At 61.5% G+C, this 13,924-nt stretch overlaps 1 protein-coding gene across 3 annotated transcripts; it reads right to left on the reverse strand.

Moving 5' to 3' along the window:
- Positions 1-514: 514 nt before the first annotated feature.
- On the reverse strand, positions 515-12,244 carry EMX1 (empty spiracles homeobox 1). Of its 3 annotated transcripts, none has more exons than XM_063157779.1 (3): positions 11,748-12,227; positions 9,835-10,019; positions 515-1,215 (listed from the first exon to the last, which is right to left on the reverse strand). In XM_063157779.1, the coding sequence occupies exons 1-3, from the start codon at positions 12,106-12,108 to the stop codon at positions 1,048-1,050; spliced, it is 714 nt and encodes a 237-aa protein (XP_063013849.1). In that variant the 5' UTR covers positions 12,109-12,227; the 3' UTR covers positions 515-1,047. The 3 variants fall into 3 exon arrangements, with proteins under 3 accessions (XP_063013849.1, XP_063013850.1, XP_063013851.1); XM_063157780.1 differs by lacking the exon at positions 515-1,215 and adding an exon at positions 1,245-1,324 and having other exon boundaries at positions 11,748-12,244; XM_063157781.1 differs by lacking the exon at positions 515-1,215 and adding an exon at positions 8,312-8,506 and having other exon boundaries at positions 11,748-12,244.
- Positions 12,245-13,924: the final 1,680 nt, after the last annotated feature.

Raw genomic sequence — 13,924 nt, forward strand, 5'->3', positions numbered from 1 at the left:
TGTCACATTTGTGGGACTCCCAGGGACACAGCCAAGGACACCCCCAGAGACACCCCACATACCTGTGACACCTGTGGGACCCTGAGGACACCCCCAAGGACACCTCCGGGGATACCCCATGTACCTGTCACACCTGTGGGACCCCAAGGGGACAGCTCACATACCTGTCACACCTCTGGGACCCCCGAGGACACACCCAGGGACATCCCCCGGGGACACTCCACATACCTGTCACACCTGTGGGACCCCCAGAGACACCCACAGGGACACCGAGGGACACCCCACCTACCTGTCACACCTCTGGGACCCCCGAAGCGACACCCCTGTCCTCACCCAGTGCCATGGAGCCACCAAACTCCGCTTGTCCCCTCACTTCCAGTTCCTCTCAGTTCCTCCCAACACCTCCCAGTGCCCCCCAGTTCCTCCCAGTGCCCCCCAGTTGCCGTCCCACAGGGCCCCCGCTGTCCCCACCCCTGGCGGGGTTCTGTCCCCACCCCGCAGGTGTCCAGGTGAGTTTCCAGCAGGATTTTCCTTTATTTCCACGCAGTAACACTCACTACAGCCGCTACCTACGGGAGGGAACGCACGCACACGGGCACGGGCAGAGAGAATAAATTAAAACAAACCGTCATAAAAAACCCAAACGATGAGAAAATAAGGGGGCGACCGGTGGGGAAATGAGAATAAAAAGGCGAATGAGGAGGGCTGGAGCACGGAGCCTCGGCTCGGAGGCGGTGGGTGCATCTCAGGAGCGCAGCGCGGGGAGGATGCGCTGCGGGGCCGCCCTGGCAGCCTCCTGTCCCTGCTCGGCGGGGCGGCAGCGCCCCGAAAGCCCCTCCGAGGGGGGCCCCGGGCGGCGGGGGGACGGGCGCGGGCCCCGGCCCCGGGAAAGGCCGCGGGCGGCGGCGGCGGCGTGGCCGTGTCCCCAGAGTGTCCCCAGAGTGTCCCTAGAGCGTCCCTAGAGTGCGGTGGGTGCCGCCGCCGGGGTCCCCCCTGCGCGCCGCGGGCTGCTCGCCATGCTGGCCGCACCTGCAGCCTGTCCCCGCCTTAGTCGTTGGAGGTGACATCGATGTCTTCCCCGCTCGACTGCTTGGTGGCCAGGCGCCATCGGTTGATGTGGTGCGAGCCCTTCTTCTTCTGGTCCGAGTCGGGGCCCTCCTCCTCCAGCTTCTGCCGTTTGTATTTCGTCCGCCTGTTCTGGAACCACACCTTCACCTGCAAGGAGAACCACACCTGTTCTGGAACCACATCTTCACTTGCAATGGGAACCACACCTTCAATGCAGCACACAGGAACCACACCTGTTCTGGAACCACACCTTCACCTGCTGCACACAGCAACCACACCTTCACCTGCAACGGGAACAGCAAAAACACCTTCACCTGCAACAGGAGCCACACCTTCACCTGCAACAGGAGCCACACCTTCACCTGCGGCACACACACAGCGCCTGTGGGCTACACACGGCCGGGCCTGCACGGGGAGGAGGCTCGGGATTCCCTGGGGAGGGGACACACTGGCCCTGGGCCTGATCCTGTTCCTATCCCTATCTCCATCCCTGTCCCTGTCCTTGATCCTGGCCCTGGCCTTGTCCCTATCCTAATCCCCATCCCTGTTCATGTCCCTGTCCTTGTTCCTGTTCCTATCCCCGTCCCCATCCCCTTCTCTGTCCCCATCCCTGTCCCTATCCCCTTCCCTGTCCCCTTCCCTGTCCCTACACCTGTCCCTGTCCCTACACCTGTCCCTGTCCTTGTCCCATCCTCATCCCTATCTTTATCCCCATCCCTGTCCCTATCCTTATCCCTGTCCCTATTTCTGTCCCTGTCCTCAACCCCATCCTTGTCCCTGTTCCTATCCCTGTCCCTGTCCTCGACTGCATCCCTGTCCCTATTCCCATCCCCATCCCTGTCCCTGTCCCTCCAGGAGCACTCCCACAGCCACCCCACCATGCCTGAGTTTCCCACAGCAAGGTGGGACACGGGGCACAAATGTGGCACAAATATGGCTGCTGCCACCTCACAGCCCTGCAGAAACACAGGGGTGTGAAGGACACTTGGTGACACCTCAGACACAGCACAGGTGACACTGCTCACAGCACAGGTGACACTGCTCACAGCACCCAGAGCCTGACACAGACACAGCACAGGTGACACGGCTCACAGCACCCAGAGCCTGTCAGGACAGGTGACACTGCTCACAGCACCCAGAATGTGACACCTCAGCACAGCACAGGTGACACTGCTCACAGCACCCAGAGCCTGTCAGGACAGGTGACACTGCTCACAGCACCCAGAGTGTGACACCTCAGCACAGCACAGGTGACACGGCTCACAGCACAGGTGACACTGCTCACAGCACCCAGAGTGTGACACCTCAGCACAGCACAGGTGACACTGCTCACAGCACAGGTGACACTGCTCACAGCACCCAGAGCCCGAGCTGGGCTGGGCCTGGACTGGCACAGAACAGGGAAGCAGCCAAAGCCAGCCCTGTTCCAGCTGCCACTGCTGCCAGCTGCCACTGCCACGGCTCCAGTGACACTGGGATGACGCTCAGGGCCATCCCCACACCTCCAGCCAGGACCATGATCCCAATTATCCATCATTAATTGACCACTGCTGCCAGGTGCCACTGGCACAGCAGCCATGGCTCCAGTGACACCGGGATGATGCTCGAGGCCATCCCCAAATCTCCAGCCAGGACCAGGATCCCAATTATCCATCATTAATTGACCACACTGAGGTTTCAGGAGACCTTTCCTGCTCTGCTGGTGCCAGACCCTGTCCAGGAGCCTGAGCAGAGTCTCCATCCTGGCATCCCACCCTAACCCACCCCACAGTCCTGGCTCCAGCGCTGGCAGCAGGGGCTGGGCTGGGCTCAGGGCCAGGACTGGGGACAGGGCAGCACAGCCAGGGTCACTTTGGGATGCTGGGGGCACTCACAGGGACAGGGGGCACGGAGGGGGGCAGGATGGCACAGGCAGGGATGGGGATGGGGATGGGGATGGAGATGGGAATGGCACAGGCAGGGATGGGGTTGGGAATGGCACAGGAAGGGATGGGGATGGGGATGACACAGGCAGGGATGGGGATGGGGATGGGGATGGGGATGGGGATGGCACAGGCAGGGATGGGGATGGGGATGGGGATGGGGATGGGGATGGGGATGGGGATGGCACAGGCAGGGATGGGGATGGGGATGGGGATGGGGATGACACAGGCAGGGATGGGGATGGGGATGGGGATGGGGATGGGGATGGGGATGGGGATGGGGATGGCACAGGCAGGGATGGGAATGGGGATATGGGATGGCACAGGCAGGGATGCAGGGATGGGGATGGCACAGGCAGGGATGGGAATGGGGATGGGGATGACACAGGCAGGGATAGGGATGGGGATGGGGATGGCACAAGCAGGGATGCGGATGGCACAGGCAGGGATGGGGATGGGGATGGCACAAGCAGCGATGCGGATGGCACAGGCAGGGATGCAGGGATGGGGATGGCACAGGCAGGGATGGGGATGGGGATGGCACAGGCAGGGATGGGGATGGGGATGGCACAGGCAGGGATGGGGTTGGGAATGGCACAGGCAGGGATGGGGATGGCACAGGCAGAGATGAGGATGGGGATGGCACAGGCAGGGATGCAGGGATGGGGATGGCACAGGCAGGGATGCAGGGATGGGGATGGCACAGGCAGGGATGGGGATGGGGATGGCACAGGCAGGGATGCAGGGATGGGGATGGCACAGGCAGGGATGCAGGGATGCAGGATATGGGATGCAGGATGGGGGACGGCAGTGGTGAGGGATGCAGGATGCTGCAAACAGGGTTATGGGATGGGATGTGGGAGGCTGCAGGCAGGGTTATGGGATGCTCCATCTGGGAATGAGGGGCCTGCAGGCAGTGGTGAGGGACACTGCAGGTGGGATGGTGCAGGCAGGGCTGCAGGCAGGGCTGCAGGATGGGATGCAGGATGCTGCAGGCAGGGTTATGGGACATGGGATGCTGCCGGTGGGATGCAGGACGTGGCAGTTGGGATGGTGAGGGCTGCTGCAGCTGGGATGCTGCAGGGAGCAGAGGGGATGCCCCAGGGAGCAGCGCTGGGTGCTGCAGGCAGGGATGGGGGCTGAGGGGTGGCAGAGGGGTGGGATGCTGCTGGCAGCGGTGCAGGATGTGGATGCTGCAGGTGGGATCCAGGATTCCCCCGCTGGGATAAGGGGCCATCCCCACACCTCCCCCCAGGCAGGACAAGGATGCCCCCGGTGGGCTGCGGACACTGCCTGGCTCCCAGGCCCGCAGCACCAGGTGCCGCTGCTTGGCCCCCGCTGCCAGCCCAGCCCGGCCCAGCCCAGCCCAGCCCAGCCCAGCCCAGCCCAGCCCAGCCCAGCCCGACCCGGCCCGGCCCAGCCCAGCCCAGCCCGGCGCGGCCTGGCTCAGGCTGAGCTTTCTCCCGCCGCCGTTCGTGTCCTGCAGCTGCTGGCCCGGCTCAGCCGGTCCCGGGACCATCGGTGCTTTTCCCTCAGCACCGACCACGGCCCCGCTCCCTGCTCCGGAGCCTCCCCGGGCCTGCACAGCCCGGCATTGCCATCCCAGCCCGGCATTCCCATTCCAGGCATTCCCATCCCGGGTCAGCATTCCCAGTTCGGGGGCTGGTATTCCCATTCCAGACCAGCATTCCCATCCTGGGCCAGCATTCCCAGTTCAGATCAGCATTCCCATCCTGGGCCACCATTCCCAGTTCAGATCAGCATTCTCATCCCATCCCAGCATTGCCATCACAGATCAGCATTCCTATCCCGGGTCAGCATTCCCATCCCAGGCATTCCCATCCCGGATTATCATTCCTATCCCAGACCAGCATTCCCATCCCAGCCCATCATTCCCATCCCGGCCCGGCACTCGCTGGAGCCCCACCAGCCCAGCAGCAGCCGCTGACTTTGGGCTGTCCCGGCTCGGAACGGCTCCTCCCGGCGGCGGGACACAATCCCGGGACACAATCCCGGGACACAATCCGGGGACACAATCCATTGCCTTTCCCACCTCCGGGGCATTCCCGGAGCCGTGCCGGGCTGGCGCCTTCCATCCAGGCGCCGCGGAGCACTTTGCAAACTTTAATTAAAGCTCCGGGAGCGGAGAAGTCGCCTTATCCCTGAATTGTGGAAGGGGAACCGAGGCACAAAGCGATTAAATCATTAAATGTGCCCGAGCAGTTCAATCTGTGCCCGAGCGGGGCGGGGGAGCGGCTCTGCCCGGCTCGGCCCGGCCCGGCCCGGTTCCTGCGGGCTCCCCGGGATTCCCGGCTGGGAGCGGGGCTGTTCCCGGGCTGGAGCAGCTCCCGGGCCGCGTCCCTCGCTCCAAAGGCCGCAGCCACGGCGGGAGAACTGCGGGAGCTCCCCGTGGGATGAGCTGGCCCCGAGCTCCGGAGGAATCGCTCTAAACCCCCGAGCCCGGGGTTTGATCCCTTCCCAAATTAACCCTTCTCTATTTTATCCCTTCCCAAATCAACCCTTCTCTGTTTTATCCCTTCCCAAATTAACCCTTCTCATGCCGGGTGTTTGTGCCAGGTCCCGGCATCGCCACTCCCGGGGCTGGCTCTGTCCCCCGGGGTCACCTCCCACTCCGAGACCCTGCTGTGGTACGGGGACAGGGATGGGACAGGGACAGGGATGGGACAGGGACAGGGATGGGACAAGGACAGGGCAGGGACAGGGATAGGGATGGGACAGGGACAAGGACAGGGACAGTCCCCGAGGTGTCTCCTGCATCCCTGCATCCCTGTCCTGTCCCTAAGCCTGGCTCCCGTCCCCTTTTCCCTCCACATTCCCAGCTGTGCCCTGCCCTGAGGGCCACCACGGCCACCGGGACATCTGATGGCACCTGGGGGAATCAGCTCTAGCCCCAAGGTGACATTACCATCCCCACTTGGGGACAGTTAAAATCCCTGAGGAGCTTCCCCTGGCAGTGACACAAAGGGTGAGGGTGGCCCTGGATGGGGACAGGAAGGAGCAGCCCCACTGTCAGAGGGTGACACCGCCTGTGCCAGGTTGTCACCCAAAGTGCCACCACCCTGGTGCCATCGCCGCACCTCTGCCTGTTCCTGCGGGGACTTTCCCCATTAAAAAACCCCAAAACTTCTCAGGTTTGTTTTTGGGGCCAGCTCTCAGGGCAGGGGCCACTGCCAGCCCTGGGCCTCGCTCTGCAGCTCTATCTGGGCATCTTTCTCCTCCCGTGATTCCCAGGCATTCGCTCCGTTAATTATTAATTATTAATTACAACCAGCGCCGAGCCCCCCGCCAGGGCTGCTCCATCCCTGCAGGGACAGCTCCAGGAGGGGACAGCACGACATCCAGGGGCTCCAAAATCACCCCAAAAACCAGGAGGGGACAGCAGGATATCCAGGGATTCCATAGTCACCCCAAAACCAGGAGGGCATATCCAGGGATTCCATAATCACCCCCAAACTGTGAGAGGACACTGGGATATCTGGGAACTCCATAATCACCCCAAAAGCAGGAGGGAATATCCAGGGAGTCCACAGTCACCCCAAAGCTGTGAGGGGACAGTGGGACACACAGTGGCTCCACAACCACCCCAAGCTCCCCTCTGCAGCAGCCAGGGAGAGGCCTGCATTTAGGGAATGCAGATTGGAGACCCCGAGTGGGGTTTGCCCCATGAGCTGCCAGGTTGGAGCTGCTCTGCTGGGAATTCTGGGCTCCATCGTGCCAGAGGAACCCAGGGAAGCGCCTTCCCAGCCCAGGCTGCTCCCAAGGCAGGGGAACAGAACTGGTGCCACCAGTGAAGCCATGCCCAACCCAGCAGGACACAGCACGGTGCCCCCAGCTTGTCCCACTGCCAGCACACATCCCAGATCCCAGCCTGGCACAGCCCTGGGCACCACAGGGCATGGGAGCCCTGCTGATCCCAGAATGCTCACAGGGCCTGGGGTCCTTGCTGATCCCAGAGCCTGTCAGGGAATGGGGACCCTGCTGATCCCAAAGAACCCACAGGGCATGGGGACCCTGCTGATCCCAGTGCCAGCACAGTGCCCGGGAGCCCTGCTGATCCCATAGAACCCACAGGGCATGGGAGCCCTGCTGATCCCAGAATACTCACAGGGCATGGGGGCCCTGCTGATCCCAGAGCCTGTCAGGGAATGGGGACCCTGCTGATCCCAAAGAACCCACGGGGCATGGGGACCCTGCTGATCCCAGTGACAGCACAGTACCCAGGATCCCTGCTGATCCCAGAGCATATCAGAGCCTGGGATCCTCAATGATTCCAGTTACACCACAGAACCTGAAATCCCTGCTGATCCTGGTGCCCAGGATCCCTGCTGATCCCAGTGCCAGCACCATGCCCAGCATCCCCACTGATCCCAATGCTCAGGATCCCTGCTGATCCCAGTGCCAGCACCATGCCCAGCATCCCCACTGATCCCAATGCCCAGGATCTCTGCTGATCCCGGTGTCCCCACCCTGCCCAGACCCCCCCACACGCCTGGCTCGATGTCACCTGTGTCACACTCCTGTGACCCCATCACACCCAAACCCCCCTGAGGGCTCCCCTTGCTCAGACCATCCCAGATTCCCTTCGGAGCCCTCCCTGCACCTTCCCCACCCCGATCCCACTTTTGGGTTTCCCTCAGGGCCCTGAGCTGTGTTTTGCTCCCCCGGCCCCTTTGATTTTGCTGTTCTGGGCCTGTCGTTCCAATCTCACCCCGAATTAACGCAGCTCCTCAGCAGGAGAGCGGCTGGGAAGGGGTTAAACACCTGCACCATCCCCAGCCCATATCCCACGGCATTTCCTGGTGCTGGGCAGGACCTGAACCCTCCTCACCTGCCCTGGGCTGCTCCAGGTGCCAGCTCCCTGCCCGGGGACCCGGAGCTGGCATAGCCAGGGGGCAAAATTCCATTTTCCAGGGGAAAAGCAGCTGAGAAATAGGGCCAGGCACAGCCATGAGCTGCAGCCCTTCTGGGAATTGTTAAATCCGTGAAAAAATGGTAAAATCCCCCAAACTGTGGGTTCAGATGTGGGGCCCCAGGTGAAAACACACCAGTGTCACACCAGGATGGGTGTCATGGGTAAAGCAGGCTGGTTTTCCATGGGAGTTTGATCCCATGCAGGATTTATCACTGAATATTTAATTAGCAATAATTATAATAATGGTAATAATAATAGTGATAATATCCTGGGTTTGGCACAGCCACCCCCCTGGCTGTCCCACTTCTCCAATCCCAATACCCGTCTGTCCCCAAACCCTCGGCACTCTGAAATTATTTCCCTCCAGGTAATTAAAACAGATTTTTTTTTTTTTAATAATTTTTCCAAAGCCATATAACAGAAAGGAAAAACGTTTCCCTGCAGGCTGAATCCCTACAGCCGGGTGCTGTTCCCGGATGGATCCGTGGAGCCTTTCCCGGCCCCGCCGCTGCCTCCCCGTGCTCATTCCCTGCCAGCAGCATCAGCTTCCCAAAATCACGGAAACACCACACAACCGAACACCCTGCAGCACCCAAAAAATGAAAATTTCAAACATCTCCGTGGCCTCTTTGCACCCTGAAAGCTCCCTGGGATTTGGGCTGGATGCCGCTGCTGCGCTTCCCCTGGAAATGGCATTACTGCATTCAGGCTCCAGGCAGCGCTGGGAAAGGCCAGGGAATGGCCAAGCTGCCCCTGGGGCATCCCACAGCTGCCCTTTCCACCCCGACAAGTTCCTGGCTGTTCTTTGACCTTTGGGTTTTGTCCTTTTTCTCCCTTTTTCCCCCATTCCACCCAGAAATGTGGCGGCAGCAGCGGGAAGGGCCTTGAGCCGGTGTCAGCGCTGAGCCCCGCGAGCCGTGAGCTGGGGCAGCTTCACCCTCGGGATCCAAACACCCTGGGGATTTTGGGAGGCTCAGTCCCTGCTTCCCGACACCCACAGCTGCTCCTTTCCTCCGACCCCGTGCCGGTGACATTTTCCTCCCAGGAAGTTCCTGCTCCCAGGGACGCGTCTGGAGGTTTTGTTTGGCAGAGCCTGGGCAAGGATGAGCCAGGCGGGTACTGGGAACACCCACGGCTCCAGCTTTATTTCCCAACTAAATTTAAGCTTAAAATTTCAATTAATTCAGCACATAGGCCCAACCACCTCACCAGAATTTGGGGAAAACTTTCTCCCTTCCTGGGAAATAAAACTCCTTCCCCTGGAGCGTTTGGGAACAGCCGCTCACCGGGACACCACGCTCGGACACTCAGATGCTCAGCCCCAGCTCCTGCATTTTCCCCCAGCTCTGTACACTTTTCCTTTCATCCTCATGTTTCTCCTGGGTCTCCTTACATCTAAATTCCTGTGAAATGTCTGTTCTGATCCCAAAAACTATCATCCAACACCAGCGCCCTGCGGCAGCACGGTCTCACACCCATCCTGAATCCCGGGTGCTGGTGCGCAGACCCGGAGCTGTTCGGCTCAGCCACGGTTTTCCAGTTTCCAGGGAAGCCTTCAGCCTGCTGCTCCTTTCCTAGATGGATTTTTGAACCCTTAAATTGCTCCCAGGGAAAACACCCCAAACCAGCAAGGAACAACACCGCAAAAGCACTCCGGAGAGCGGGACAACACCAGAGCCACATCCCCAACCCCAAACCTGCCACAGCTCCTGGAGCACCAAAAGCTGAATCACAAAAGCCCCAAACCCACCCCGAGGAGCCCCAGAACTCCTGCAGGCTCTGGGGGTCCTGCGGAGTGCCAGCTGGGGTTTCATATGGGAGCGATGCGCGGGTCTGGGGCCGCTGCTGGGACAGGGTGGGACACGATGGGACAGCCAGGAGGGACACGGAGGGACAGGCGGGTGGCAGTACCTGTGTCTCGGAGAGGCTGAGGCTGCTGGCCAGCTGCTTGCGCTCGGCTCCCACCACGTAGTGGTTCTTCTCGAAGGCTCTCTCCAGGCGCAGCAGCTGCGACGGGGAAAAGGCCGTGCGGATGCGCTTGGGCTTGCGGGCGAAGGGGCCGTGCAGCAGGAGGCTCTCCTGGGACACCTCGCTCCCTGCGGGCACACACAGAGCTCAGCGCGGCCCCCTCGGCGTCCCTGCCCGGCCCTGGGACTCGGCAAGGGCACAAAAAGGGGAATTTTTGGGAGATTTCCCCACCCTGAAATTGATGGTTTTGCGCTACGTTCTGGATGCTCTCAGCCCCACGGTGGGGTTGGACACGGCGCCAAAGGGAGGGCAGGCAGAGAAAGAAAGAAATAAAGAGAAGGGATGGACGGGGAGAGCAGCAGGAAGGGGAAAGGGAGGAAGAGAAGGTGGAGGCAGAGAAAAAGCTGAGACAGAGAGAAAAAGAAATTATAAAATAGGAGGAAAACTGAGAAAGTGACAGGAAAAAATAGAGAAGGAAAACTAAGGAAGAAAAAAAAAGTGGAGGGAAGAAAGAAAAAGGGAAGGGGACACGGAAAGAGAGGAGAAAAGTGGGAAAGCAATTTTTAAAAGAGGAGAAGAAATAGAAAGGAAAACAGAAGGAAAAGAAAGTGAAAGGAGAAAGAAAGCAAGAGACAAGAAGTAGGAAAGGAAAAAAAAGAAAAAGAAGGAAAGAAGCAAAGAATAACGAGCGAGAGAAGGAAATCTGTAAAGCAAGCGAGCGAAACAAGGTAGAAAGAAACGAAAACGAGGGAAGAAAGAGAAAATTAAAGGCCGAGGGAGAAGGCAGGAGAGAGGGGCGGCTCGGGAGAGCGGCGGGCCGGGCTCGGGGCCGGGGGGGACCCGGAGCCGCTCCCGGGGCCGAGGGGGCCGGGCCGGAGCCCCCGGGCGCCGCCGGCAGCGGAGCCCCGGGGAACAGCGAGGGGTTGGTGCCGAGCAGATAAAACTAATCCGGGCTGCGGGACCCCCCGGCACCGCGGCGGGACAGAGGGGACGGCGTGCAGAGGAAACGGAGAGGCAAAAAGAGAGAGGGGAAAAAGAAAAAAAAAAAAAAAAAAAAAAGGAAAAAATAAAGAGAAAGAAAAAACATGGGAAAAAAGAGGAAAGAAAAGGACGCAGCAACAGAAAGGAAAAGGAAAAGAAAGAGGTTAGAAAGGAACGGAGAGAAAGAAAATAAAGATAAAAGAAATAGAGGCAGAATCGGAAAATTAAGAGAAAGAAAGAATGAACGAAGGGAAGAAAGAACGAAAGAAGCCAAACAAGAAAGTGAGAAAAAGAAAGAGAAGAAAGAAATAAAGAGAAGAAAAGGAATCGAGGGAAAAATCTACAGAACCAAACAAACATCTCTCTGCGCAGCCGAGATCCACCGCACCGAAATCCTTCCCTTCGTTCCCGGGAAGGAGAAAACCAAATTCCCGGCTCGGCTGCGCTCGGAGGCGGCGGCGCCGGTCCCGTGCCCCGGAGCTCCGCGATGCTCGGCCGGCACTGTGCGGGGCCGTGAACGGCACCAGCACCGGGGGTGCGGAGACACCGGGGGCGCGGAGACAGCGAGTGCTCGGAAGCACCGGGTATGAAGAGGCACCGGGGCTCGGAGGCACCGGGAGTGCAGAGGCACCGAGTGTTCGGAGACACTGGGTGCTCGGAAGCGCCGGGCTTTCGGAGGAACCGGGCGCCTGGAGGAACCGGGAGTTCGGAGGATCCGGGGGTTCGGAGGCACCGGCCCCGGTACGGAGCGCCCGGGGGCCCCGGCCGTGCGTGCGGGCACGGCAGCAACAGGTCCTGCGGTGCAGTCGGGCCCCCCGAGCAGCCCCCGGGGCCCCGGCAGCGCCCGGCCCGCGCCCCCCGCGGCCCCCGCTCACCTTGGAAGCGGTGGCCGAAGAAGCGGTTCCGCAGCACCCAGGGGTAAAAGTTGAGCGGGTCGCGGTGCTGCGGCCCGAAGAAGGGGTGCGGGTGCGGCAGGGCCGAGCCCCCCAGCTGGGGGGGCCCGACGGGCAGCGCCGGGTGCCCCACGGCCTCGGGGAAGACGAGCTCGGCGCTGCCGTACAGGGCCCGGCCGGCGGCTCCCTGGAAGCCGGGGGCGAAGGCGGCGGCGTCGGCGGCGGCGGCGGGGCCGGGGTAGGCGAGGGCGGCGGGGCGCGGGGGGTCCTCGGGGCCCAGGGGGGTGTCCTTGCCCACCAGGGACTCGATGGTGAAGCAGCGCTTCGCGGACGGCTGGAACATGGTGTGAGCCGGGAGCGGGGGGGGGGCCGGAGCGGGGCCGGTCCTGCGGGTGCGCGCGTGTGTGCGGTGTGTGTGTGTGTGCGTGTGCAAGAAACCTCCCCCTGGGCACGGCACACACACGCGGGCCCGCGGCCCGCACCCCTCCCTCCCTCCGCCCCCGCCCCGCCGCCCACCCGCGGGCGCCCACGCAGCCCCGAGCCCCGCGCGGCCGCTCCGGCGGCGGGCGGGACCTGCGGGACCACGGGGGCGGCCGCACCTGAGCCCCCGCCGGGAGGGGAGGCCCGCGGAGGCAGGGCCGGGATGGGGAGGGCAGGGATTGCGGGGATGGGATGGGATGGGAGAGCAGGGCCGGGATAGGAGAGCAGGGCCGGGATGGGGAGAGCGCGAATTGTAGGAATGGGATGGGAGAGCAGGGCCGGGATGGGAGAGCGCGAATTGTGGGAATGGGATGGGAGAGCAGGGCCGGGATGGGAGAGCAGGGATTGCGGGGATGGGAGAGCAGGGCCGGGATGGGGAGAGCGCGAATTGTAGGAATGGGAGGGGAGAGCAGGGCCGGGATGGGAGAGCGGGGATTGCGGGGATGGGAGAGCAGGGCCGGGATAGGAGAGCAGGGATTGCGGGGATGGAATGGGATGGGAGAGCAGGGCCGGGATAGGGAGAGCAGGGAATGCAGGAATGGGATGGGAGAGCAGGGCCGGGATAGGGAGAGCAAGGATTGCGGGGATGGAATGGGATGGGAGAGAAGGGCCGGGATGGAGAATGCAGGGATGGGATGCAGAGTGCAGAGACGGGATGGGGAGGGCAGGGATTGCAGGAATGGGATGGAAAAACAGGGCCGGGATGGGATGGGATGGGATGGGAGAGCAAGGAATGCAGGAATGGGATGGGATGAGAGAGCAGGGCCGAGATAGGGAGAGCAGGGATTGCAGGAGTGCGATGGGGAGGGCAGAGAATGTAGGGATGGGATGGGAAAGCAGGGCCGGGATGGGATGGAAGGGAAGGGCCGGGATGGGGAAGCCAGAGGAGGCAGGGCCGGGATGGAAGAGCGGGGGAAAGTAGAGATGGGATGGGAGAGCAGATCAAGGTAGGGATGGGTCGGGGTAGGATGGGGAGAGCAGGGACGGACAGGACGGGCAGTGGGAGGAAGAGGAGGCAGAGGAAGGTAAGGACAGGCAGGGGAAGCAAAGGGAAGCAAGAGGAGGCCGGGGGAGGACAAGGGCAGCCAGGAAGAGTCAGGGGAGGCCGGGGGAGGCACGGGAGGTACGGACGGGCAGGGGAGGACAAGGAGAGGCAGCGGAGGACACGGGGAGATGGGGCAGGAAGGGGAGGCAGAGGAGGCAAAAGGACGCAGAGAGCGCCCGAAAAACTGGACTGGAGCCGCTCCCGCCGGCGCGCCGCGAACTTGTGGCAAAAGGGCTCCGGCTGCGCGGGGCTGGGCGGGGGGGTTCCCTCCGTATTAAAAAAAGAAAATTTAAAAATCCTTTAAAATTCCTCATTTTTTCTTCTTCTTTTGGTTTTCTTTTTTCCTTTTTTTTTTTTTTTTTTTTTGTCTTTTTTTTTTTTTTCCTATTTAAATGAATGAACCAGCCCTGCCCTCAGCGGCGGAGCGGATCCCGGCCCGCGGGGGCAGCACAGGTGAAGCTTCCCCTTCCTCTCCCATCCCGCGCAAGCTCCGCTCCCCTCCGCGTGTCCCCCTTCCCCCGGCCGAAACCTCTTCCCACCGCTCCGATCCTGCTCCAGGGATGGGAGGGAAAAAGAAAAACCAACCAAATCTCCCAAAAGTGGCAATTTTGGCCGTTTTGCCCGGCGCGGGGGA

The sequence above is a fragment of the Melospiza melodia genome, chromosome 5 (genome assembly GCF_035770615.1).
Source record: "Melospiza melodia melodia isolate bMelMel2 chromosome 5, bMelMel2.pri, whole genome shotgun sequence".
Taxonomy (NCBI): Eukaryota; Metazoa; Chordata; class Aves; order Passeriformes; family Passerellidae; genus Melospiza; species Melospiza melodia.